Genomic DNA, 27347 nt, shown 5'->3' with positions numbered 1-27347 from the left:
TAATGAGAAAAAGTCAAAATTATGAGATAAAAAGTCAAAATTCTGACTATCTCTGTCATATTTTATGACACTAAGTCATTCAGTAATAATGACAAAAATTTATTATTATGACACTAAGTCATTCAGTGATTGTGACAAAAAGTTAAATATATGAAATAAACATTTAAACTTGACTCATAATTTTGACAAGTCATAATGATGAGTATAGAAATTACGAAATTATGATAAAAAAGTTGAAATTATGACTGTCATAATTGTGACTTTTTGTCATAATTTCGATTTATGTTATAAGTATTACTTTAAAGTCATAATTTTGACTTCATGTCATAATTATGAATTTTCTATATCAGAATTGTGGCACTTTAAATCATTTTTACTTAGTATGTCATAATTTTGACGTTTAATGTCTTAATTATGACTTAGTATGTCATAAATATGATTAGTATTTCATTCTTTCGACTTTTATGTCATAATTATGATGTCCAAAAGCATATTTTTCTGATTTGTGGCAGAAATGGCCTTCCATACATCCGTGTATATGTACAGTACATGCATCAGGTTTGATTTTGTATTTAATAAGTTCATGTAAAAGTGGAGTGGTGAAAATGAGATTTTAAACCGTTTTGAATAAAATGGCAGACTCTTTTGTCTCGACTAAGACTAATATCATAGGTGATGTTAGAGTATGCTAATAAAACAGGGCTAATATTTTCACACATGACGTGCGTATCAATATATTATGTTTGGAATTGTAATAATTGTGGCAAATGATGTCTTTCAGCACATGTACAACTAGATGACTGTAGTAACAGTAAGTTCCCTAAGTAGCACTAGCACTTGCACCAGAGAATGTTGCACACTCTGTAGGGCGGGATTTGTGACGCGGCCAGTGAGTCGCGGCCGCAGTGCATGCTGGGATAGTGGAGTGCGCACACGGCTCCTCCCCACGTGTTTGACTGACTGAGTGACTGCAGTGATCAGAAACATGGCAGCAGAGACAGCGACTCTCATCCACACACACATACACAGCTAAAGGAGCTTTGAGTTCACAGCACGAGCACGAGCGGCCAGTGAATCACAGGTCAGATCTCAACTTTACCGTCAGTGTTTTGTTGGTTTAGTGGATCAGCCGAGGCCTCGGTGTGTGTGTGTGTGTTCACAGCGTGTTGGCAGTGATAATGTTGTATCAAAAGTTTCATACACACAAACAACATGTATCTAAACACACACAGACTGCAGATGTTATGCTGTTCTCCGTGATCTGCGCGACGCGAGTCTGATGTTGAGTCTGAAGAGCTAACGCATGTTAGCATGTTGTTTCGTTTGCTGACTCTGGCAGATTCCCTTAACGTGGATTATTATTGAACATTTTACTTTGAATTTAATGTACCATTCGTGTATGCTTTAAAGTTGTTGCCGTCATTATCGTGTTGCTCGCCCTTACATCATTCACTGAACAGTTGCCAGCTAATTATCATGACAATAGTGATTGATTGACAGTTACAAATGAGTAACGTTAGATTACATAAGCCTGGCTATATATATATATATATATATATATATATGTATGTGTGTGTGTGTGTGTGTGTGTGTGTGTGTGTGTGTAATAGGGATGCACGATATATCAGACATCAGTGTCGGCCGATAACTTATATGTGATTTTTATAATGTTGTAGCCTAGTTATCGGCCGATAAGATCATTTGTCTGATATATTAAAGCCTATAAATAATGTATTATCTCCTTCAGCTGAGACTCTTCAGATGCCACTGTTCAACATGATGGTTTTGAATTGCTTGAAATATGATTGAAATCACTTTAAAAAAAGGAAAATACAGTAAAGTGCAACATGTGCAGCGCAAGTCTGTCATATCGGCTACATAACATTATCATGAGAACATCATTATTATTGTGTGTTTGGGACATGGCTTTTAATGGTGAGACTTTTGTTCTTGTAATCAGGCTCTCAAAAATTCTATAAAAATTTGGATTTAGATTTATCGGCCAATATATCGGTTATCGGCTTTTAAATATAATGAATTATAGGTATCGGCCAAAATATTCATATCGGTGCATGCAATATTTGTGTATGATAATGCGTGTGACTGACTATACATATATATTTACTACCAAATTGTATGGGTCCAAACACAATAGTGGTCTTGGGTTGTTGGTGACATGGACAATTTATGTTATGAGACCCAGTATTGTGTTTTCACAGCATTTTGTTGTGTGTACAGGTTTGAAGTCTTCCAGCAGTGACTCCTTCCTCCTGTCTTCATTATGGCCAGCGGAGACGATGACGATCCTATTATACAAGAGGTAGATATGGACATGTTGAGCTTCTCCAGGATGATCAAACTGCAGCGTCATCTATCATCATTCTCTCTCTCGCCCTTCTCTCTCTCTCTCTCTCTCTCGTTAGATTGACGTGTACCTAGCCAGGAGTCTTGTGGAAAAGCTGTACTTGTTCCAGGTAAGAATGGAAGATATAACATTAGGTTGGGAAGGTTGACGCACCTGGGCCAGTGCTGCATCACGAATGTTTATCATTTGCACGTGTTTTTAAGCAATCACCCAGAAAGCCGCTTCTCAGACAGCGTGCGATTACTCAGTTGAAATCTCTTTCACGTCGTCTTGAGCTTGAACGGACATATTCACACAAAATTACGTCAAAAAATGCCGGTCTCGGCGAGTATCCTAGTAGACATAAGCCGTGTTTCCGTTACAGATTTCGCCAAAACTTTTGTGATATTTTGAAAATGTAGATAAAAAACTATTGTGAAATTATGGCACTTCATTTACTGATGTTATGTGACTAAAATGTCTTCTTTTTTTTTTACTCTCGCGAGAAGTCATTACAAACATCATGTCCATGGATGTTGGTAGGTTTATGTTTAATGGAAGGAGTTGAAGGCGTGTTTTCCAAGCATTAATGGAAAGACCCTTTTACATAGGGCTGGGTAAAAAATATCGATTCTCATTCTTAAATCCCAAGAATTGATTAGTCATCCTGTTTTCAGTTGATGAATGAATGTAACATTGTTGCACATCCCATCCAATAAATCACAATAATCTTTGTGCTTTGTTATTATTGATATGAAACAAAGTCTCAGATTTCAAATTACGTCCATTTTCTTACGAAATTCAAAAACATAATTACCGTTTCGGCGCTGTGGCGTGAGATCGCTCTGGCTCAGCTCTAGAGCAGCACATGATCTTCTCTTCCGCCTTAATAACACCAGTTACAGCGCGAGATAAACATGAATGAGCTTCTGAAAGTGTGTTAAAAGGTAGAGTACAACTTATCGAAGTCCGTATCATGTGACATGGAGTCGCCCAATCAGTGTTTCAACCGTGGAAAGACGTCAGTAAACAATGTCATGTAACGTCACATTTACCTCAGAAAAACCATATCCAGTGACCATAAACTCATCAGTCAGCGAGAAATATTAACTCTAGAGAGGAGCATTTTGTTAAATATATGCACCATATTACATATTCATTATAATTTTTAATGTTCTTCAATATTTAATGCATGTTTGAATAAATCTGGAAAGTTTTTTATGACAGCCACCATTTCAATTTTTATATAATTTCATATAACTTCATTATTACAAAAATAAAAGTGTATTTTAAGTGTTTGTATACAAATCAGTTAATTTTTACCTTCAATATTATAGTCGGCTAATGAAGCCTATAGGCTACAACTGACTCCCATAGTTTACAGATTTGTTTTCCTTGAGAAAATTTGGAGTGAGTATGCGAGTGAGTATGCGAGTGAGTGAGTATGCGAGTGAGTGAGTATGCGAGTGAGTGAGTATGCGAGTGAGTGAGTATGCGAGTGAGTGAGTATGCGAGTGAGTGAGTATGCGAGTGAGTGAGTATGCGAGTGAGTATGCGAGTGAGTATGCGAGTGAGTATGCGAGTGAGTATGCGAGTGAGTATGCGAGTGAGTATGCGAGTGAGTATGCGAGTGAGTATGCGAGTGAGTATGCGAGTGAGTATGCGAGTGAGTATGCGAGTGAGTATGCGAGTGAGTATGCGAGTGAGTATGCGAGGGAGAGCAGGGAAAGGAAATGCAGCTGAATGAATACGCTGCGTGTTTTAAATAAAAAATAAAATAAAAAAGAATAACGAAACGCAATATGTGGCAGCCGATGTTGATTCTGTGGCGCACCGCCACGAATTAGTCTATGTGTGGGAAACTCTGGCATTTCCTGCACTTTATTTGTACCATTTTGTTTTATTACTTTATTTTCCTTTATCTATTTACTTTTTTTTTTATTTGAAAGATAATACAGATATTGTTTGATAAGTGAGATCTCTGATTGTAGTCCTTGAAAACTAAACAAAGTAGTGCTTGAAAAGTCCTTGAAAGTCCTGGAATCTCCTTTGACAGTGTCTGTACTAACCCTGAGTGTTGTACATGTTTTTAACCGTTTCTTCTAGTATCCAGTGCGTCCTGCAACTATGAGCTACAATAACGCCACTCATTTGACAGCCAGGATTAAACCCAAGCAGCAGAAAGTAAGTTTTCTCTCCTCATTTCTGAAGTCACTCCTGTGTAAAAGCTCAGATCTCCTGTGTAAAGGCTCAGATCTCCTGTGTAAAGGCTCAGATCTCCTGTGTAAAAGCTCAGATCTCCTGTGTAAAAGCTCAGATCTCCTGTGTTAAGGCTCAGATCTCCTGTGTAAAGGCTCAGATCTCCTGTGTAAAAGCTCAGATCTCCTGTGTAAAGGCTCAGATCTCCTGTGTAAAGGCTCAGATCTCCTGTGTAAAGGCTCAGATCTCCTGTGTAAAAGCTCAGATCTCCTGTGTAAAAGCTCAGATCTCCTGTGTAAAGGCTCAGATCTCCTGTGTAAAAGCTCAGATCTCCTGTGTAAAGGCTCAGATCTCCTGTGTAAAGGCTCAGATCTCCTGTGTAAAGGCTCAGATCTCCTGTGTAAAGGCTCAGATCTCCTGTGTAAAGGCTCAGATCTCCTGTGTAAAGGCTCAGATCTCCTGTGTAAAGGCTCAGATCTCCTGTGTAAAGGCTCAGATCTCCTGTGTAAAGGCTCAGATCTCCTGTGTAAAGGCTCAGATCTCCTGTGTAAAAGCTCAGATCTCCTGTGTAAAGGCTCAGATCTCCTGTGTAAAGGCTCAGATCTCCTGTGTAAAAGCTCAGATCTCCTGTGTAAAGGCTCAGATCTCCTGTGTAAAGGCTCAGATCTCCTGTGTAAAGGCTCAGATCTCCTGTGTAAAGGCTCAGATCTCCTGTGTAAAAGCTCAGATCTCCTGTGTTAAGGCTCAGATCTCCTGTGTAAAGGCTCAGATCTCCTGTGTAAAAGCTCAGATCTCCTGTGTAAAGGCTCAGATCTCCTGTGTAAAGGCTCAGATCTCCTGTGTAAAAGCTCAGATCTCCTGTGTAAAGGCTCAGATCTCCTGTGTAAAGGCTCAGATCTCCTGTGTAAAGGCTCAGATCTCCTGTGTAAAAGCTCAGATCTCCTGTGTAAAGGCTCAGATCTCCTGTGTAAAAGCTCAGATCTCCTGTGTAAAGGCTCAGATCTCCTGTGTAAAAGCTCAGATCTCCTGTGTAAAGGCTCAGATCTCCTGTGTAAAAGCTCAGATCTCCTGTGTAAAGGCTCAGATCTCCTGTGTAAAAGCTCAGATCTCCTGTGTAAAGGCTCAGATCTCCTGTGTAAAGGCTCAGATCTCCTGTGTAAAGGCTCAGATCTCCTGTGTAAAGGCTCAGATCTCCTGTGTAAAGGCTCAGATCTCCTGTGTAAAGGCTCAGATCTCCTGTGTAAAGGCTCAGATCTCCTGTGTAAAGGCTCAGATCTCCTGTGTAAAGGCTCAGATCTCCTGTGTAAAGGCTCAGATCTCCTGTGTAAAAGCTCAGATCTCCTGTGTAAAGGCTCAGATCTCCTGTGTAAAGGCTCAGATCTCCTGTGTAAAGGCTCAGATCTCCTGTGTAAAAGCTCAGATCTCCTGTGTAAAAGCTCAGATCTCCTGTGTAAAGGCTCAGATCTCCTGTGTAAAGGCTCAGATCTCCTGTGTAAAAGCTCAGATCTCCTGTGTAAAGGCTCAGATCTCCTGTGTAAAGGCTCAGATCTCCTGTGTAAAGGCTCAGATCTCCTGTGTAAAGGCTCAGATCTCCTGTGTAAAGGCTCAGATCTCCTGTGTAAAAGCTCAGATCTCCTGTGTAAAGGCTCAGATCTCCTGTGTAAAAGCTCAGATCTCCTTGTGTAAAGGCTCAGATCTCCTGTGTAAAGGCTCAGATCTCCTGTGTAAAAGCTCAGATCTCCTGTGTAAAGGCTCAGATCTCCTGTGTAAAGGCTCAGATCTCCTGTGTAAAAGCTCAGATCTCCTGTGTAAAGGCTCAGATCTCCTGTGTAAAGGCTCAGATCTCCTGTGTAAAGGCTCAGATCTCCTGTGTAAAGGCTCAGATCTCCTGTGTAAAGGCTCAGATCTCCTGTGTAAAAGCTCAGATCTCCTGTGTAAAAGCTCAGATCTCCTGTGTAAAGGCTCAGATCTCCTGTGTAAAAGCTCAGATCTCCTGTGTAAAGGCTCAGATCTCCTGTGTAAAGGCTCAGATCTCCTGTGTAAAGGCTCAGATCTCCTGTGTAAAGGCTCAGATCTCCTGTGTAAAAGCTCAGATCTCCTGTGTAAAGGCTCAGATCTCCTGTGTAAAGGCTCAGATCTCCTGTGTAAAGGCTCAGATCTCCTGTGTAAAGGCTCAGATCTCCTGTGTAAAAGCTCAGATCTCCTGTGTAAAGGCTCAGATCTCCTGTTCTTCTCTCGCTGGTCCAGGTGGAGCTCGAGGTTGCGATGGACACCATGAGCCCGAACTACTGTCGCAGTAAAGGAGAACAGATCGCGCTTAATGTGGACGGCACCAGCTCTGAGGACACCAACGTCTATTCCACGTGAGGAACATCACTCTCACTCTCACTCACTCACTCTCTCTCTCTCTCTCACTCTCTCTCTCTCTCACTCACTCTCTCACACACTCACTCACTCACTCACTCTCTCACTCACTCACTCACACTCTCTCACTCACTCTCTCACTCACTCACTCACACTCTCTCACTCACTCTCTCTCACTCACTCACTCACTCACTCACTCACTCACACTCTCACACTCACTCACTCACACTCACACTCTCTCACTCACACACTCACTCACTCTCTCACTCACTCACTCACACTCTCTCACTCACTCTCACTCACTCACTCACTCACTCACTCACTCACTCACTCACTCACTCACTCACTCACTCACTCAAATAACACACACAAAATAAGTTTTACTCTTCGTTCTGTTTAAAGGAAGATGATGGACAAGCAAGCGTTCTCCTCGATCCAGGCGACCACAAATACGTCCCGCTACGCCGCAGCCGTGTTTCGCAAAGGTAAGTTATTAAGTGGAGAGTAAAGTCTCAGGCTTCCCCGGACACAGTTATTATTTTATTACTCACGCTTCGCGCCGGTTTCACAGGAAGTGAACATTTTGAAAGCAATCTGTGCTTTATTCGCAAATGATTTATGCAATGTTCCAATTTTTTACAAATTTGCAACTTTGTAAGGGAAAACGCTATTTTCATAATTCAGAAATCACTTGTTTTGGTAAATAATTAAATTAAATGACATAAAAATTCATTATTATAACATACTAAGTCATTCAGTAATTGTGACAGAGTTATGTCAAAATATATGAAATAAAAATGTAATCTTGACACTCATAATTTTGACTTTTTATGTCATTATTTTGACTTAAAATTGACTTAAGTCATAATCAGTCATAATTATGAGATAAAAAAAAAATGAATGTCATAATTTTGACTTTTAATGTCTTAGTTATGACTTAGTATGTCATAATTTCGACTTTTCATCTCATAAATATGATTAGTGTCATTCTTTCGACTTTTGTCATAATTATGTCCAAAAGCATGATTTTATTTCATATGTGGCAGAAATGGCCTTCCATACGTACATGCATCACTTTTGATTTTTGTATTTAATAAGTTTCAGTGAAAGTGGAGTGGTGAAAATGACATTATAAACCGTTTTGAATAAAACTAATTAGTTTAAAACAAATGATTTATGCTATATTCAAATTATTTTTACAAAATGTGCAACTTTGGAAAGGAAAAAGCTATTTTCATAATTCAGAAATCCCTTACAATGACGTTTCTGCCACATTTTGGTAAATCATAATTATGACAAAAATCATAATTATAACATACTGAGTCATTCAGTGATTGTGAGTTATTTCAAAATATTTGAAATAAAAATTTTAACTTTACTTTTTATGTTATTATATTGACTTTAAATTATGACTTAAGTCATAATTATGAGATTAAAAATTTTAAATTATGACTTTTTGTCATAATTTTTTATTTATGTCATACTTACAAAGACTTTAACTTTCCTCCTGAAATCACTGTAAACATGTGAACGCATATGAACTATATTATTGCACAGACAGCATCTTGTATAATACAGTTGTTATGACCAGAATAAATAGAATGGACACTTGTGAAGTGCCATGATGTCTGAATATGATCATTTTCAGATGATCACAGTATTGAATGAAGTTACAGAGACGTGCGGTTTTGCATTGAAGTGATGTAAAGTGATGTAAAGTGATGTCCTGTCCTGTGTTGGTGTCAGGAGAGCTTCATCTCACTCCACTGCAGGGAATCCTCCAGATGAGACCCAGCTTCACATATCTGGATAAAGCTGATACTAAACACAGAGAGAGAGAGGCGGCCAATGAAGGTAGGGACGGGGTTTGGGCTCACTCTCTTACACGATCACATAGGGCTGTGCGATATACCTAAAAAATGTGTCACGATATAATGTTTCATATCGTTCGGTATTGATGATTATTTTTTTATAAACGTTTTTTTTTTTTAGAAAGTAGAAAAGTTTGAATTTAAAGCACTGTTTTTTTTTTTATCTATACACATTATTAAGCTAAACAACAAATTATATTAGTTTTAGCAGTCCAAAAAGAACATTTAAACAAAAAGATCTTCTTTATGTCTTATATTAACATAAAAAAGTAAGTGTTAAAGAAACTCTTAAGCTTAAATAAAATGTAACAATGTGTGTAATGTAAAAGTGTAAGTAGAACAATCAAGGCAAACTGAGGCAGATCAACGTCTGTAATAAGTAGTGGCGTAATTCGATACGACACAGTGGTGTCACGTTAGTTACGGTTTCAATACAGCAAAAAAAAAATGCCAGAGAAATTTCCTTGATTTAAAAAAAATATATATATATAATAATAATATTAAAAGAAACATTATTTTTTAAATAAGTGTGAGTTTTCCTTCATCTTGAAACTTTTAGTTTTATACATGGGGGTAATCTTTGAAGGATGAACAAATAATGTTTTGGTCATCACATTAAAAATAACATTTAAATATGATAATATATGAGTTTTGAAGTGCCGGTATAAGATGTGTGACGTACTTGAAAGTGTTACCGTGGTTACAGTGAGTGTTACTGCAGTAAATCCACAGTGAATGTTGCTGATCTGTGGACTTAAAGCCTATAACTAGTTCATTCATCCTGGTTTGCACGTCAGCGATGTTTGATCCGTTCATAAGTGTCGCTTGATGGAGATCGGCTCGCGCTGCACTGACACTGATGGTCCAAACTGATAAACGAAATAACGAATTCCGCTTTCGTTGCGTTTGCCATTTGATGTACATTTTACATTTATTCATTTAGCAGACGCTTTTATCCAAAGCGACTTACAAATGAGAACAATAGAAGCAGTTAAACTAACGATATGCAAGTGCTGTGATCTAACGCAATACGTGTACTTTTTATTTCTTTATTTTTATGAAGATAATCGATTTAGAAGATAGTGTTAGTATTAATGGATCAAGTGTTGGTTTGACAGTGAAGGTGAAGGTCCGAGAAAGAGATTGTGTGCCTCTTTGAGATGATGCACCACCTGACGGCGTTCGCTTGCAGAGCGCAGGTTTCTGGATGGCACGTACGTCTGGAGTAATGAGTGTAGGTAAGAGGGAGCAGAGCCAGGGGTTGTTCTGTAGGCAAACGTCAGTGACTTGAATTTGATCCGAGCGGCAACCAGTGCAATTTAGTGAGGAGAGGAGTGACGTGTGCTCTCTTCGGCTGGATGAACACACTCTTGCTGCAGCGTCTGGATCAGTGTGAGAGGTTTGACACTAGCTACGTTTAGAGCCGTCAATCCTCTTATAAGTGTCCATGTAAACGCAGCTAGTGATGCTGGGAAACATTGCATTGATGCATTGATGTTGGGCAACATTGTGTGCCATCTTTAACTTCGCAGTCCACTCACGAATCACGGTCGACTGGAACGCACCTTCAGTCAACATGATGTGGAGTGTGCGGTTCATGGTTGCCTAGCAACGACAGACGGGGCTCTCTGTCAGATACATCATCATTGTTATTAACTAACGAATGTGTGTTTACAGCTGGAGACTCTTCTCAGGATGAAGCAGAAGAAGACGTGAAACAAATCACTGTAAGACTTCATGCCACTGTTTTCTTGTTTGAACCGAATGCGCTCAGTCCGTGTGTTGTGCTCACTCCTCTCGTCGTCTACCTGGCGTTCGAACAGGTGAGGTTTTCCCGCCCTGAGTCAGAACAGGCCCGTCAGCGCCGCATCCAGTCCTACGAGTTCCTGCAGAAGAAACAGGCTGAGGAACCCTGGGTTCACCTGCACTACCACGGGCTCAAGGTGAGTCTGATCACATGACCCACGCTTCACTGACGTCTGATCACATGACTCACGCTTGACTGACGTCTGATCACATGACTCACGCTTCCCTGACGTCTGATCACATGACTCACGCTTGACTGACGTCTGATCACATGACTCACGCTTGACTGACGTCTGATCACATGACTCACGCTTCACTGACGTCTGATCACATGACTCACGCTTGACTGACGTCTGATCACATGACTCACGCTTGACTGACGTCTGATCACATGACTGACGTCTGATCACATGACTCACGCTTCACTGACGTCTGATCACATGACTGACGTCTGATCACATGACTCACGCTTGACTGACGTCTGATCACATGACTGATGAAGGACCTGCGCCCACGACCTCTCTACAGATAAAGCGTTGTTGGGATAATTCCGGTTCGCGTGGCTACATGGAAGCGATAAAAATTCTGTATTAATTTTAAGGCCAGACAAGTAGTATGTTGAGGGTTGATTTGTAGGGAAGGACTACACGCCTGCGCACATATATTCAAACACACATACCTATAGACTGAACTCGTAATACACATGTGCACGCCATCAGCGTTCTCACTGGTTCGCGTTTTTGAAGTTTGCGCAGAAAGAACTGAAGAGTTTTCTATTAAAACGGTGTTGTGTTAGCGGCCCTTAAGTTAATAACTAATGATCGTTGCGACGGAAGTGAATCAATCAAACTAACTTTAGCTGGACAATAACTTTATTCTAGAGCTGCTGTAAAGCCTAAACACTTTACTGTAATTTCCTATTATCAATGTAAAGCTGCTTTGGAACAATCTACTTTGTTAAAAGCGACAGTGACAGTCAAGTGACAGTGTCGCTTGATCAAGTAATGCGTACCGAACTGAAAGCCTCGTACCGAACTGTTCAATACGAATACGTGTATCGGTACACCCCTATTAAATACCATCTGACTTTTTTCTCAATGACGTCAGAAACAGAAAGTTGCGATGCCTATTTTTATTACTTTTTGTTAGCGCCCACCTACTGTGCATTTCCATTCGGCCAGTCTCTTTAACGCAGTGTTGTTAAAGTCCCTATAGTCAAAAATGTTATCCCTTAAAACTTATCTCTGATCACTAAGACTACATATTTAAACGTTTTTTCCTTAAAAAAAACATCATGCTGTAAAATATCTTGAATGTAACTCGACACCCTTGCCTCATTTAGCATTCGCGTTTCTATGAATATGCAAATGAGCCCCGCCTCCACTCACTCGCTCAGCTCAGAGATCCACTGGTTGACGATCACACGTTGATCTGATTGGTTACAAGGTAGTTTGTGACGTCAGAAACACCAGCGATTTCAAAGCGTGTGTTTGAGACTGTCTTTGGTTCACTGCAGTTTTAAGGAGGAAATACTCAGCAATGGTGTCGACTTATGAATTTACACATGCTTTGTCTTAAAGCAGATTAAAAACACCATATAGACACATAAACAACATTAAAAGCTGGATTTTCACCACAGGGGGACTTTAAATTTCACGGATAAGAAGCGTTATAAAGTAATCAGGCGTGTATTTAACGTGTCCACAATAATACTAATAATAATATTAGTAATTAGTACTTTTTACTAAAATTAGTAATAACTAAATATATAATATTAATAATAATTTATTAGCATTACAGAATACTTGCATGTTCTTTATATATTATATAATGCATGCATTCTCATTTATTCTGCTTGCATCTGTAGGACGGACGTTCTGAGCATGAGCGCCAGTATCTTTACTGCCAGGCCATGGACACCACAGAAAACACGGAGCTGGTGAAAACACCGCGGTTAGTGCGTGTGATAAACACTGTTGATGTTAGCCGTGATGTTTCACTATCGGTGTTCATCTCATGTGTTTGTTCTCTCCGCAGTGAATACCTGTCCATGCTCATGCCTCCTCTGGCGGAAGAGAAAGTGTAAGTAGAGGAACTGTCTGTAGGATGCGATGAAGTCTTGTAGTGTTGGGCGGTATACCAGTTCATACCGAATACCAGTGTTTACTTTTTAAAGGGTTAGTTCACCCAGAAATGAAAACTCTGTCAGTAATTACTCTCATGTTGTTCCAACCCTGTAAGACCTTCGTTCGTCTTCTGAACACAGATTAAGATATTTCTGATGAAATCTGAGAGCTGTCTCACTCCTCCATAGGCTTCTGTGTTATTGAAACTTGCCGGCCCAGAAAGTTAGTAAAGACATTGTTAAAATAGTCCAAGTGACTACAGTGGCGTCAGAACGGAGGCTCACTATTGGCCAGCATCACACACATGACCAGCGTCGGCCAATAGTGAGCCTCCGTTCTGACGTATAACCCAGAGGCGCTGCGCTGTCACACTACGTGAACTCACTCAGAGAAACACAGAAGAACATGAAGAGTTGAATAAAGTCGTTATTTTAGTTTGTTTTTGCGCACAAAAAGTATTCTCGTCGCTTGATAAAGTTAAGGTTGAGCCACTGTCGTCACTCGGACTATTTTAACAATGTCTTTACTAACTTTTCTGGGATGGCAGATATCGATTACCTAGAAGCCTATGGAGGAGTGAGACAGCTCTCAGATTTCATCAAAAATATCTTAATTTGTGTTCAGAAGATGAACGAAAGTCTGACGGGGTTGAACAACATGAGAGTAATAACTGACAGAACTTTCATTTCTGGGTGAACTAACCCTTTAATATACCGTAATATATGTTGTATAATCGCTCTAACACCGTTGGGAACGCGTCGCGACACTGTTTGAGAGGGTCTCTTCACTGTTCTCTGGTGATGCTCAGCTGTGTGTGTTACTGAGCGTTACGGTGAAGATGGAGAGGTTAAACTATAATTGATAGCTGCCAAATTATATTAGTGTTTCCCATGCATGGGTTCACAATATCATCAACACTGCCCGCCACAAATAGGTTTTCCAAAAGGCTTTGACGTCGTTGAATAAACATGAGCACTGCACGTTTATGTACACCTCTTTGCAAACAGCCTTAGAATCCTGTATTAAAACTAGTGTGGGATTTTTCTACAATATTCACTCATGACAGTAAAATCAGGCATTCTGAGTCGATCTACGGCAGTATTTCCTCTTAATCAGCAGATAATGGGATCATATACCTCATTTATACTGTTATATACAGTGAAACTGGTATCATTTTGAAAAATACCGTGATATAAATGTTTGGTTTTTCTAGTTATCTGTGTTTGTTATATTTCAATATTTTATTGTTTGTGTAGCGCTATGGTCAACATTGTAGTATTATTATGTGCTTTATAAGTAAATTGGAATTGGCGATTGATTTTTGGATGTTTCTGATGTGATTGTGTGTCTGGTTCTCCAGCGTGAAGCCGATGGGTCCCAGTAACGTGCTCTCCATGGCCCAGCTCCGCACGCTGCCTCTGGGGGATCAAGTCAAGACGCTGATGAAGAACGGTCAGCTGGGCTTACGCTATCGTTTATGTCCGTCTCTATTAGCGCTGCTCGCAATTTACATGAAATCGTACTTAAATTGATTTGGCTTATCGTGATTATGAAATGGAAAAGTCTGATTGTGTGTAATGTGCAGCTTGTCAGTGACGTACGGCTCAGGAAACGCGGCTCACTCTGAAAGCTCTGAGTTTGAGTCGCTTATAACGAGCATTTGAAAAAGCAACACGTGTCAAACATCTTTCCAGACATGAGACGCATTTATGAACCTCTTGTCCAACAAAAGACGACATTAATAACACACTTTTCCTCCAAACTCACTTCATGAGGACAGCTGAGCTCCTCCTCCTGTGAGATGATGAGCTTCTGACACAGAATAAGGCAGTCGTGTGTTTATTACTCGTGTTTAATCAAAGCGTTTCAGTCTCCTGTTTATTCAGTGACAGCGATGCGGGTTTCCTGGAATTATGTGTGTTATCTCTGTGGTGTGTGTGTGTGTGTGTGAGACACCCTCTGGTGTTCAGAGGGGTGTGTGTGTGTGTGTGAGAGACTGGTGTTCATAGGAAAGTGTGTGTGTGTGACGCCCTCTGGTGTTCAGAGGGGGGTGTGTGTGTGAGACTGGTGTTCATAGGAAAGTGTGTGTGACGCCCTCTGGTGTTCAGAGGGGGGTGTGTGTGTGTGTGTGTGTGTGTGTGTGAGAGACTGGTGTTCAGAGGGATGTGTGTGTGAGACGCCCTCCGGTGTTCAGAGGGATGTGTGTGTGTGAGAGAGACTGGTGTTCAGAGGGATGTGTGTGTGTGTGTGTGTGTGTGTGTGTGTGTGTGTGTGTGTGTGTGTGTGTGTGTGTGTGTGTGTGTGTGTGTGTGTGTGTGTGTGTGTGAAACTGGTGTTCAGAGGGATGTGTGTGTGTGTGAGAGACTCTGGTGTTCAGAGAGATGTGTGTGTGTGAGAGACTCTGGTGTTCAGAGGGATGTGTGTGTGTGTGTGTGTGTGTGTGTGTGAAACTGGTGTTCAGAGGGATGTGTGTGTGTGTGAGAGACTCTGGTGTTCAGAGAGATGTGTGTGTGTGAGAGAGACTGGTGTTCAGAGGGGGATGTGTGTGTGTGTGTGTGTGTGTGAGACTCTGGTGTTCAGAGGGATGTGTGTGTGTGTGTGTGTGTGTGTGAAACTGGTGTTCAGAGGGATGTGTGTGTGTGTGAGAGACTCTGGTGTTCAGAGGGATGTGTGTGTGAGAGAGACGTGTTCAGAGGGATATGTGGCGTGTGTGTGAGACTGGTGTTCAGAGGGAAGTGTGTGTGTGTGTGTGTGAGACTCTGGTGTTCAGATGGAGCATTTACTACCGATCAGCCGTACTTCACTGAGAAACTGCACATAAAATAATCGCAGCGTTTGCCAAGTCGCGTGCGGTTTCATTGAGATTAATCGTGCAGCGCTACTGAACAGTTTATCTAGATAAAACAGATAAAGAGACTTTTACAATCTCAGCCACAGAATCTTTTAGTTGTTCCGAGGACAAATCTGAAAACGAGGGAACCGTGCCTTTGCTTTTTAAGAGTTTGCAGATGTTTCAGGTGCATTTAAGAGTCCGTGGGTCTAACAATCTGACCGTAGAGATTTTGCATATTCTTTATTTATAGATATCTGTGTTTCTTATATTGTAATATTTATTATTTGTGTAGCACTATGGCCAACATTATAGTATTATTATGTGCTTTATAAATAAATTGGGAATTGGAATATCGCATTATGGCGTCAAATCTTGCAGGCTGTGGTTTAATCATATGAATGTATGCGCTACAGTGTTTAAGCATGAAAACGTGAAATATATATAATAGAAGAAAACTAAATAGCGCAGTGTGAGTGTTTTCCCTCATATCGCCTCTATATAGATGTTGTTCTGTGTCTGGCAGTGAAGGTAATGCCGTTTGCTAATCTGATGGGTTTGCTGGCGTCGGGGACGGACTCGACCGCAGTGCTGCGATGCATCCAACAGGTGGCGCTGCTGGTCCAGGGAAACTGGGTCGTGAAGAGGTCAGGCTTTTTACATTACACCTATGCTGATGCATGACGTTTTAGTAGATGAAGCGCTCCCATGGGACCAGTTTAATTTTTTTAGGAGAGAATATTTACCCATATACTTATATGTGACCCTGGATCACGTCACCAGTCACGAGTCGCACTGGTATATCTGTGGCAATAGCCAGCAATACATGTTATGGGTCAAAATTATCGATTTTTCTTTTATGCCAAAAATCATGAGGATATTAAGTAAAGATCATGTTCCATGAAGATATTTAGTAAATTTCCTACCGTAAATATATAAAACATGTATTTGTGTGAGTGAATGCAGCACAATCGTGAACATAAATGAACAACTTTAAAGGCGATTTTCTCAATGTTTCGATTTTTTTGCACCCTCATATTCCAGATTTTCAATAGTTGCATCTCAGCCAAATATTGTCTATCCTAACAAACCACACATCAATGGAAAGCTTATTTATTCAGCTTTCAGATGATGCATACATCTCAATTTCAAAAAATTGACCCATGTGACAGATTTTTTTGGTCCAGGGTCTATATCTGATATAATGTTTTTTGGTCTCCCCACATAATTTATCTTTGGAATACATAGTTAAAATGATGTTTTTGTCTTGGTTATGTCTACATTTCTGCTTGGGGATAAATAAAGTTTTATCTTATCTTAAAATCCTGCGATTTGTCTTTGCCAGTGACGTGCTGTATCCCAAAAACACCTGTAGTTCACACAGCGGCGTTCCTGCTGAAGTGCTCTGCCGCGGACGAGACTTTGTGGTGAGCTTTATTTTTGACTCTAATATATGTATATTAGCTTAAAGTCCCCCTGTAGTCAACAACTTTATCCCTTAAAACTCAATCTTTGATCACCAAAATGACATATTTAAACGTTTTTTTCCTTAAAATACCTTGAATGTAACTCGACACCCTCGCCTCATTTAGTATGCGTGGTTCTATGAATATGCAAATGAGCCCCGCCTCCACTCACTCACTCAGCTCAGAGATCCACTGGTTGACGATCACACGTATTAAAAACACCACATAGACACATAAACAACATTTAAAAACTGGATTTTCACCACAGACGGACTTTAATATGATTCCTGTCTCCTGGTTTGGATGGTAATAAGCAGTATCATTACATCATGCTATATAATAAGTGTTGCTATCCTAATTTTATCTTTGCGTCCTCAGATGTGGAGATTCACTCTAGAGCGAACCCTGATGAGGAAAGAAGTCGCTGCCATCATTAAGGTTTGTGGGCTGAATTAAAATCAGTACTGGAGTAAAACAGAAGATGTTTCACAGAAACACTTATGAAGCCATATCTAGATGTATGCACTTTAACCCTATAAAGCCTACTGTATCATAATTGATACATAAATAGCATTTAAATTATACTCAGGTTCACTTGATTATCATACATAATTTTTTTTTGAAAAATCATGAGTATTAAATATGATCATCAGGCTTTTGAGAGGTTTATTTGTTCATCTCTCACTCATCATTGTATTGAATTGCCTTATGTTTTTAAACTACAGAGCTTTGATCATAAAACTAAGCATTTAAATATCATCTTACTAAGACATTATTGGCAGATATTGATATTTATGTGTTTTATGTCAGTATCTGCTGTACTGTTATAAAGATCTCATTGATTTACATTACAAGCATCAGAATTTCATCACTTTATGTCCATATAAATATCAGCATCTCAGTTTGAGTCTCTGAATGAAATTGAGCTGCTCCATATTCTCACTATATGAGTCATGATGTAGCAAATATGATACTCAACAAAAAACATTAAATATTCTGTCAATTTTTAATACATTGTTCAAAAAAAAATTTTAAGTAGATTTTTTTATATTTATTTTTTCATATTTCAGGCTTTACAGGGTTAATTATGATTTTTAATTTATTCAGCATGTGATATTGATGTTGATGATCTGCTATTCTGTTATGAAGATCTCTTACTTTTTGTAAGATATAAATATATACAGTGCAATGCATAAGTGAATACACCCATGCTAAAGTTGACTAAAAAGAGGAATAAAAAATCATCTTTTGGAAATTGAACTTATTGCCTTAATTTAAAAAATTAGGAAAAATCCAACCTTTAAGGACACCAATTTTCTTTGTGAATGAATAATGTATCGTAAATAAATAAATGTTCTTCCTTAAAATACAGGGTGCATAAGTGAGTACACCCCTATGTTAAATTCCCATAGAGGCAGGCAGATTTTTATTTTTAAGTATTTTATTTTTATTTATTTTTAGGATATTATGCATCCTGATAAAGTTCCCTTGGCCTTTGTAATTAAAATAGCCCCACATCATCACATAGCCTTCACCATACCTAGAGATTGGCATGGAGTACTTTCCATAAGATCATCTCTCAATGCAAATCAAACTAGCTATTAGGCTAACTGAAATAAAACCATGCCAATCTCTAGGTATGGTGAAGGCTATGTGATGATGTGGGGCTATTTTAATTCCAAAGGCCAAGGGAACTTTATCAGGATGCATAGTATCCTAAACAAAAAATAAAATAAAAAATACTTAAAAATAAAAATCTGCCTGCCTCTATGGGAATTTAACATAGGGGTGTCCTCACTTATGCACCCTGTATTTTAAGGAAGAACATTTATTTATTTACGATGCATTATTCATTCACAAAGAAAATTGGTGTCCTTAAAGGTTGGATTTTTCCTCATTTTTTTAATTAAGGCATTAAGTTCAATTTCCAAAAGATGATTTTTTTATTCCTCTTTTTAGTCAACTTTAGCATGGGTGTATTAACTTATGCATTGCACTGTATATCATATAAATATTGCATATATGCATATTTTGGCAGTTTGAGTCTCTGAATAAAATTGAGATGTTTTTTCCTCCATATTCTCACTATATTCTCACTATATGAGCCATACAAGCCTGATGTAGCAAATATGATACTCCACAAAAAACATTAAATATTCTTTCTGAAGATTCAATAAATTGTTCCATTTAAAAAAAGTCGATTTTTCTGATGATTATTTGATATGTCAGTCAGGCTTTACAGGGTTAATTATGTGCATTAATCAGTCATGCATGTTATTCAGCATGTGGTCTTGCTGTTGATGTCGGTCATGTGATTCCAGCTTCCTCCCGAGGACGTGAAGGACTTCTTGGAGCAGATGTCGGTCCCTCGAGTAAACCGAGGCTGGGAGTTTCTGTTGCCCACGGATCAGGATTTCGTCAGAAAGCATCCAGATGTGGCTCAGCGGCAGCACATGCTCTGGCTCGGCATTCAGTCCAAGTATGAGATCACTCTTACAAACCGCTGACGAGTCTGCGCACTTGTTGCATTTAAAGAGATATGAACATTTGATAATCGAATCACCCCATAGTTTCTTTATTCTATGATGCACTAAAACAAAGACTGTCTGAGCTTCTGTGGTGATAATCATTACTGTAGCGTTCATGTTTTCCAAACTTCCCATGACAATCGGTTTCTGTTTGTCAGCCTGTTAAGGCGAGACACGGCAGGCAAAAACATCGGGGGGGTTTTTCCACTGGTCAATTTTGAGATTTTGGACTATTAACATGTTTTCTTTCAGACTTGTGGTGGAAAAAAAGTCCGAAATACACATTTAGGTCTTTATTTTACTACACTTTGTCTATTTGCGTCTGTAGATTTCTCCTAAATTCATCAAAAGTTGGCGTTCTAAATCATATTATTGCTCCTCGATCGCTGTCTGCACACTGTCATCACACACACCGCTGGAAAGCTCTCTCTCTCCTGTACAATGCTGTCGGATCCAAATATGGTCATTTCCTTTTTATCAGCAACCAATCGTGAAAGTACAAGGGGGCATTTAACTCTAAAAGCCAAATCTCATTGGCTGATGTCAATTTCTGACAACGTGATTGGTTCAGATGCATCACGTGACGTGCTCTGACATTTCCAGAGTGTGTTTTTGACTCTTTTTCACTGGGGTTCTGTTCAGAGTGATAAAAAGAGATATCCAAAATCCCCTCGGTAAAAACCTTTGACTCTAATATGTCAACAAAATGAAACAAGAATATTGAATCTGGCTTTATCCAATGTTCAGATTTCTCTTCTGGAAATATATGTAAATTAGCGAATTTTTAATGCGATAATACCTCATTTGCATATTTAAACATTAATATTCTAAAAACTTGTAATACAAAAGATATTTGTCTTAATGTCAGTAATCAACTGGGGAAGTTTCATGCTGATATCTATTAGTTAATGTTTTTTTCCTATTCACCTGGGGGTGTCTCCCCTTAAAAGCCATGGAATATAGTGCACAAGTCATGGACTTTATGCCGCTTTTTAAAATTTATTTTGCAGTTAAAATCACGTGCACTTTCATTGTATAGAAGAGCATCTTTTTGTGTTTCGTAGAAAAAAGTAAATGGAGCGAACCATTCGGGTCCTGGAAGATACAATCCCTTTCATTTTCTCCATAGGATAATTGATTATTAACGATAACTTATGACCTGTTATAGAAAGCTACGAGGTTGTTAATTGATGGTATTTGCTTTTGTTGAAGCTGTCAGCCTGCATTAATCATCATATTTAACCGCAGAATTCCTGCTGGATAAACTACATTACCCATGATTCCTCTGCAGAGAAATCTCCACCAATCAGAGAGTCCAAACAAATCCACTTCCATGAAGCATTGCAAAAAATTTAAAATCCTTTTTTTTTGCTGTTGCTTCAAATCAAAGTTTGTAATGCGTTTCTCCTCGTTGCTGGTTGGCTTTTTTATGGCTTTCTAAAAATCCCTATCCACCTTATTCCTGACGACCTCACTGCGTGTTGCATTATGGGGAGGCACTTCCGGTTTGGGGAACTTCCATTCAAAAAGGCTGAAACAAATCATTTCAAATCATAAGGTTTCCCTTATGAAAATTAAAATGCTTTAAAAGATCAAATAATAAATCAAACTCTCAAACCAACTGTTCAAATGATAAATCAAATGCAATTTCATTTCCTCATTCGGATTTGATTTTTAATTTTCATTATCAACCCAGTATACACCGGTCATAATTAAATCTATAAGTCAATGCTCAAATCATAAATCAAATGCTCAAACGCACATGTGACATTTGAGCATTTGTGCAGCCATTTTGAGAGTTTGATTTATTATTTAATATTTTGACCATTTGATTTATCATTTGACCAGTTGTTTTGAAACTTCAATTTATTATTTGATCTTTTTAAGCATTTTAATGTTAATATGTTAGGATAAAACTACCATAAATAACGTTACACTTGGTATTTTAAATGTTATAGCCAGAATATCTACGGCAAGAGCTCTTTTCAGTCGCTCTCTCTTTTCCTCGAGATTATTTTCTTTTTTCCCATTTCAATGCGCTGTAAAAGTATGAAAAAGGCCAACATGTCCTGCTCATCTGTGGTCTGTTCTCCCAAATTTAATTTGCGATATATTCCGTTAATAATTCACTGGAATGCACGAAGAATATTCTCCTCACGTCTCTTTCCAGGTTTGTTTTCACAGGTAAATGCAATTTATAATCAGTCAAAATGACGGAAATCACTTTGAAATAGTGTCACGTAATGCTGAAGTTAATGAACGTTTTTGATTAAGGCAGCATAAGTTACATTATACATATATATTACGCACTTTTGGGGTGATTTGGTCTGTTGAAAGTGCCTTGTTGATGCTTTTACACTATTAAATGTCCTTTTAATGTTCGATGGTTGAAGGGCGAGTAGATTAATGTCATCTCGTTGTGACACTTTTTTACCGTATTGCGTTCATAGAGCGACAGTTTCACTGATTGTTTGCAGCTTAACGGAAGTTACACCCATAATTCGTGCAAAGCATCATGGGGCGCAGGAATAAGGTGGATAGGAAAATGAATGGATAAAATACAAGACTATACAGGGTTAGAACTACACAGAATATTAAAGGTATTAAACACAGTTTGGTCTTAATAGGAGGTGAGAATCTCAGTCTCCTAGTTTCTAAATGCACACTATATTACAGGTTGGAAAAGGTGTTTAACTTCTCCAAAGACGACTTTGTGCCTAAAAAGGACGCTCAGATGGGTATGTTCCACATCTATATTTACACACTTTTATAACTATAAACACTAGTGCTCAGAAGTTTGTTATTCACGATTGGTCTTTTTTTTGTGTGTGTGAAAAATCACCAAAGCTGCATTTATTTGATCAAAAATTGTGAAATATTATTGTAATTTAAAACAGCTGTTTTCTATGTGAATATACAGTAAAGTGTAATTTATTCCTGTGATCAAAAGCTGAATGTTCAGCATCATTACTCCAGTCTTCAGTGTCACATGATCCTTCACAAATCAGTATAATATGATGATTTGATGCTCAAGAAACATTTATGATTATTATCAGTGTTGAAAACAGTTATATATTGTTTTTTCAGGATTCTTTGATGAATAGAAAGTTCAAATTAACAGCATTTATTTGAAATAGGATCTTTTGTAACATTATAGATGTCTTTGCAGTCACTTTTAGTTAACTTAATGCATCCTTGCTGAATAAAAGCATTAAAGAAAGTATGTTTTCATCATCTCACACTAGTTTGTCATCGCTTCACATGCGTGTGTTTGTCACGGCAGATCCCGTTCACATCAGCGGAGACGAGCGTGTGAAAGCGGCGCGAGAGAACGCCAGAGAAACCCACGGTGTCCTGCAGAGGGAGCTGGACGCCCGCAGACTGAAGGGGTCGCGACCCCCGGGTGAGGTGCGGGTCAAGCAGGAGCCGGTGAGCGACTCTGAGGAGCCCATGGACACGTCGGGCTTGCTCACGAACGGCTCGGTCAACGGTTACCCCGCCTCGACCTCGCCGGTGTCGGACCCTCATAACGGGCACGGCTCCGCTCACGCGTTCACCCCCGAGCTGCAGGAGTTTGTGCAGAACACCTTCAGGAAACATCACGTCCTGTGCCTGAGCGAACTCAAGCGTCTGTTTAACCTGCATCTGGCCAGTTTACCCAGCGGCCACTCGGTGTACGGTCACGTGACCGACCGCATGCTGACGGAAGCCATCCTCCAGAGCCAGTGCAAGCAGATCCTGGTGCCTGTGAGTACATGTGCATCACGCTCACTTTAAATGCACAGTTTCGTTTAATGCATGAATCTGGAAAACTAATCCAGATGCATCGATATTAATCTTCTGCCCAGTACTCCTGTGATGATCAGTGAGAAAGCACTAGTCTGCTCTAGCACATGTAAAGCTAAGCTACATCACTGCGACTTCATTTGGCCATTATTTTCCTAAAGACTTGATGTAAATATTTTTTAATGTTATTTATTTTTTGCATTAAAATTGTGGTCAAAATAAATGTTCCTCTGACTGGTAGAGAATCCTTTTAAGCTTTAAGCGAATATTATTATATTTTCAGTTGTTGTGTTTGTTTGTGGCTTTAATTGCTTAAGTCCATTACTGTCCGTGTCTGCCCTCCTTAAGATAATGCTTGATTTAAGATGTTCTCTGTCCTTTGTTCCTGAAGCTTATTGGATTAAGGGTGTGTGTTTGTGTGTGTGTGTTGAGTGGGTGTGTTGAGTGTGAGACAGTCTGAATGTTTGTGTGTAAATGATGTTTTCTTCTCTCTTTAAGGTTTAACACAACACACAGATCCTGATGTCAGGATATAATTTCAGATCCAGTGTGTAGTAACTGTGTGTTTCTCATCTGTGATGTGTGTGTGTGTAGTTTCCTCCTCAGAGCGGATCCACAGCGGATGAGCAGAAGGTGTTTGGTCTGTGGGAGAGCGGAGAAACCTTCGACAAGGTGCTTTAGTCACTGTGAACTTCATCTTGATATCCTCACACTGTGTGTGTGTGTCTGTCTGTCTGTCTGTCTGTGTGTGTGTGTGTGAGTGATTCTGTGTCTGTGTGTGTGAGTCTGTGAGAGAGTCTTTGAGAGAGCGTGTGTGAGTCTGAGTGTGTGTGTGAGTCTGTGAGTGTGTGTGTGTGAGTCTGTGTGTGTGTGTGTGAGTCTGAGAGAGTCTGTCAGGGTTTCCGCAGGGTCTTAAAAAGTCTAAAATTCTGAACTTTAAATTTAAGGCCTTTAAAAAGTCTTAAAAACGGCCAGATTTTCATCCTAGGTCTTACATTTCATTTAGTCAGGTCTAAAAAAGTGTTTACCCTCGTTCATTTCCAGAAACGCTGGCCACAGAAAGTTATTACAAATATTATAATGTTTAAATAATAAAAGAAAAAAATGTTTACCAGGCGCAACGAGATGAAAAAAATCTACACTTTTCAGAATGCCGCAAACGCACCGCAGGTCATGTGACAGGAACCAACCAATCACCCCTTTCCATACCAACACTGAGAGCTCAGTCAACATGAAGGATGGGGGTGCACCCAAACACTACTAATACATATAAGCTAATGTGTAAATGTCAGTCATTTATCTTTTTTGACTCATTCTTTTTATAAAAAATTATTTAAAAGCTGAAATGACGTTTATCTTTGTATAAAACCTTTTTTGTCAAAGCTTTATTTAAACTTGTACATGTTAGTAGATGTAGATCTACTACTAGTGTGTGAGTCTTTGAGAGAGCGTGAGTGTGTGTGTATGAATGTAGCATTTGAAAAAATCGCATTTTATGTGATTTTGTTTTGCGGCTCACACTCGCTAATCTGCTGTGATTCCAGTGGTGTGTGTGCAGGTGTGTGTGTCGTGACTCCAGAGGTGTGTGTGTGTCGTGATTCAGTGGTGTGTGTGTGTCGTGACTCCACTGGTGTGTGTGTCTGAACACTGGTCTCTGCTCCGCAGCACCGGCAGGTTCTGTTCGAGATCTTCATGAAGAACTATCGCGTCAGGAGAAACGTGATCCAGACTCGCCTCACGCAGGAGCTCGGGGACGCGGTCACCAAAACTGATGTGGATCGACTGCTCAAGGTGTCGCGCTTCAGCACATACACACACACACACACACACACACTGATTCTGTTGTGACAGGAGTCGTACAGGAGCTTAAAGTGCTTGAATGTGACTTTTTGAAAATGAAGTCCTGGAAAACCCTTGAAATCAGACATTTTTATGAAGAAGTCCTTGAAAAACAATCTTTTCACACAATATTAAAGCTGCAGCCCGTCTGATATAGATATACAGGCGTTTCGCATGGCTATGAGTGTGATATTGCTCATATAAATAGTCATAAAAAAAGTAGTGCTTAAAGTCCTGGAAATAGATGATATTAAAAATATCCTGATATTAAAATGATGTAGCAATAAGTTCTCAGATTAATGTTGTTGATCTTGTGTTGTTCTAGGAGTGCTGTATGAGTTTGGGAGGGATGTGGTATCTGAAGGGAACGGTTCGCTCCTGACGGGAAGAGTCGGAGCGCTGGGATCCTGTCGATCAGCTCGTCTGCCTCCGGAGGCGGAGCTAAACACACCAACCAATCGCTGCCCTCGGCTGAGCGGGGTGGGAGGAGCACCTGCACACGCCAACCCTTCAGACTCACACACGAGCGTCTCAGAAAAAGGGCTGAAGATCGATTTAATTCTGCCATTTAAGCGTGAGGAACGGAGTCGTATGCTGAACGCGTACTCAGACTATCTTTGGGTTTTCTTTTTTATGATTTAAAATGAGTAGTTGTTTCTATTAAAGATGACGGGAGATCATGGTTCAGCTCATTTCATCTCGCTTGTGGCCTTTGCGAGTTTATCGTCAGGGTTTGGCATTGTTTAGACTGAAGAAAAGATGTTTGCTTTAATAATCCTCTTGGTTTTATTGCATATTGTTTTTTTTTGTTTAGTTCTGGGCAACAATTAAATGCGATTAATAGCATCCAAAATAAAAGTTTGTGTTAACGTGTGTGTGTGTGTGTACTGTGTATAGTTATTTTGTATATATAAATACACATGCATGTATATTTTTGAGAATTATTTGCATGTATATATGTTTAAATATTGTTTATATTATATATAAATAACACATTTTTCTTAAATATATACATGCATGTGTGTATATTTATATATAGCCTACAAAATAATGATACACCGTACACACACACACACATATATTATGTAAACACAAACTTTTATTTTAGATGTGCTTAATCGTTTCGCAGCACAAGTTTGTTTTGCTTTTCTTTCCCTGTAATTGAACATGACTTCATTACGGCATCGGGTCATAATACTATGATCTTCTGACTATGTCAAATATTAATTTCTCTGCTCTCATTGGGTCAAACGAAGGCCGTAAAGTTCCTCGTTCAAAGGTTTACAACTCTCATAACCAAAAACACATTCGGACAGTGTGTTTTCTGGAGCAGTTTAGAGCAAATCTGACCAACAAACAATAAAAAGCTAATATATGAATCAATGTTCATGAATATTTATTGGCATTTTTTTGTTGATTTACGTCAGAACGGAAGCTCCGTGTTTGGAAAAGCGGATTCATATTAAATGTGAAAGCAGTGTAAACGTTAATTCTCGTGAAAATTAAAATGATTTTTTCCCCTCTTGTCATGCAAGTGAATTAGAAGTTTCATTTCAACGGTTTAAAGTGTGAAAGAAAGTGCCTCTTAAATATTCAGGAGAAATATTGCATCAATCTTATTATTATAATAATGAGTGAAATTCCCTTAACATGCATCTGTAACTCATATCTGTGTCTCGTCCACACCTGGATATGAAGCGTTCACTGTCACGTCTGTTTTTATGCATTCCTCATATTCATAAGCTGGATCGTTGATGACGTCATACTCCATCAGACGGTTTTTTATTTGTATGTCATTCTGAATAAATGTTGCAACTGAAATCTTGTCTTATTTTATTGTTTTCATATAGAAGACGATTAATATTCAGGAATATTTTTGATTTAAATGCACTGATAATCTCAGATGATTAACTCAATTTAGCTGAATAATGACTACGTGTGGCTTTATAGCTGGAGTTGAATTTTATAACATTAAAACTGTTATTATTGTGTTTATAATGCATGTGAAACTTCTGTATTGTATAAAGTGACTACATGCAAACCGGACTAAAGCGCTGGAAAATGTTTCAATTTTAATCACAATAAAATGGTAACACTATATAATGAGGTTCCTTTAGGTAACGTTAGTTAATGCATCAACTGATAAGCAATACATGTGTTACTGTATGAATTAATCTTTATTAACATC

General features: G+C 39.0%; 1 protein-coding gene across 1 annotated transcript; it reads left to right on the top strand.

Annotated features, from left to right (window-relative positions):
- The first annotated feature begins 879 nt into the window (after positions 1-879).
- polr3e (polymerase (RNA) III (DNA directed) polypeptide E) lies at positions 880-26980 on the top strand. The gene is made up of 21 exons (XM_084434441.1): positions 880-1081; positions 2239-2320; positions 2424-2474; positions 4451-4528; positions 6791-6906; positions 7310-7392; positions 8654-8761; positions 10456-10505; positions 10602-10721; positions 12452-12537; positions 12622-12666; positions 14071-14162; positions 16067-16187; positions 16886-16967; positions 17385-17444; positions 19328-19485; positions 22211-22272; positions 22818-23281; positions 23915-23992; positions 24986-25111; positions 25485-26980. The coding sequence occupies exons 2-21, from the start codon at positions 2282-2284 to the stop codon at positions 25539-25541; spliced, it is 2076 nt and encodes a 691-aa protein (XP_084290567.1). The 5' UTR covers positions 880-1081; positions 2239-2281; the 3' UTR covers positions 25542-26980.
- The last annotated feature ends 367 nt before the right edge of the window (positions 26981-27347 follow it).

The sequence above is a fragment of the Rutilus rutilus genome, assembly GCF_951802725.1.
Source record: "Rutilus rutilus genome assembly, chromosome: 16".
NCBI classification, from domain to species: domain Eukaryota; kingdom Metazoa; phylum Chordata; class Actinopteri; order Cypriniformes; family Leuciscidae; genus Rutilus; species Rutilus rutilus.
The sequence above is the reverse complement of the archived record's forward strand: the minus strand, read 5'-3'. Positions and strand labels throughout refer to the sequence as shown.

What these genes read in the sequence shown, in the direction of transcription:
- polr3e (XM_084434441.1), top strand. Translation starts at nt 2,282, where the DNA reads ATGGCCAGCGGAGACGATGACGATCCTATTATACAAGAG. An exon ending in CGCAGCCGTGTTTCGCAAAG is followed by an intron (nt 7,393 to 8,653) that starts GTAAGTTATTAA and finishes TGTTGGTGTCAG; the next exon opens with GAGAGCTTCATCTCACTCCA. An exon ending in CCTCTGGCGGAAGAGAAAGT is followed by an intron (nt 12,667 to 14,070) that starts GTAAGTAGAGGA and finishes CTGGTTCTCCAG; the next exon opens with CGTGAAGCCGATGGGTCCCA.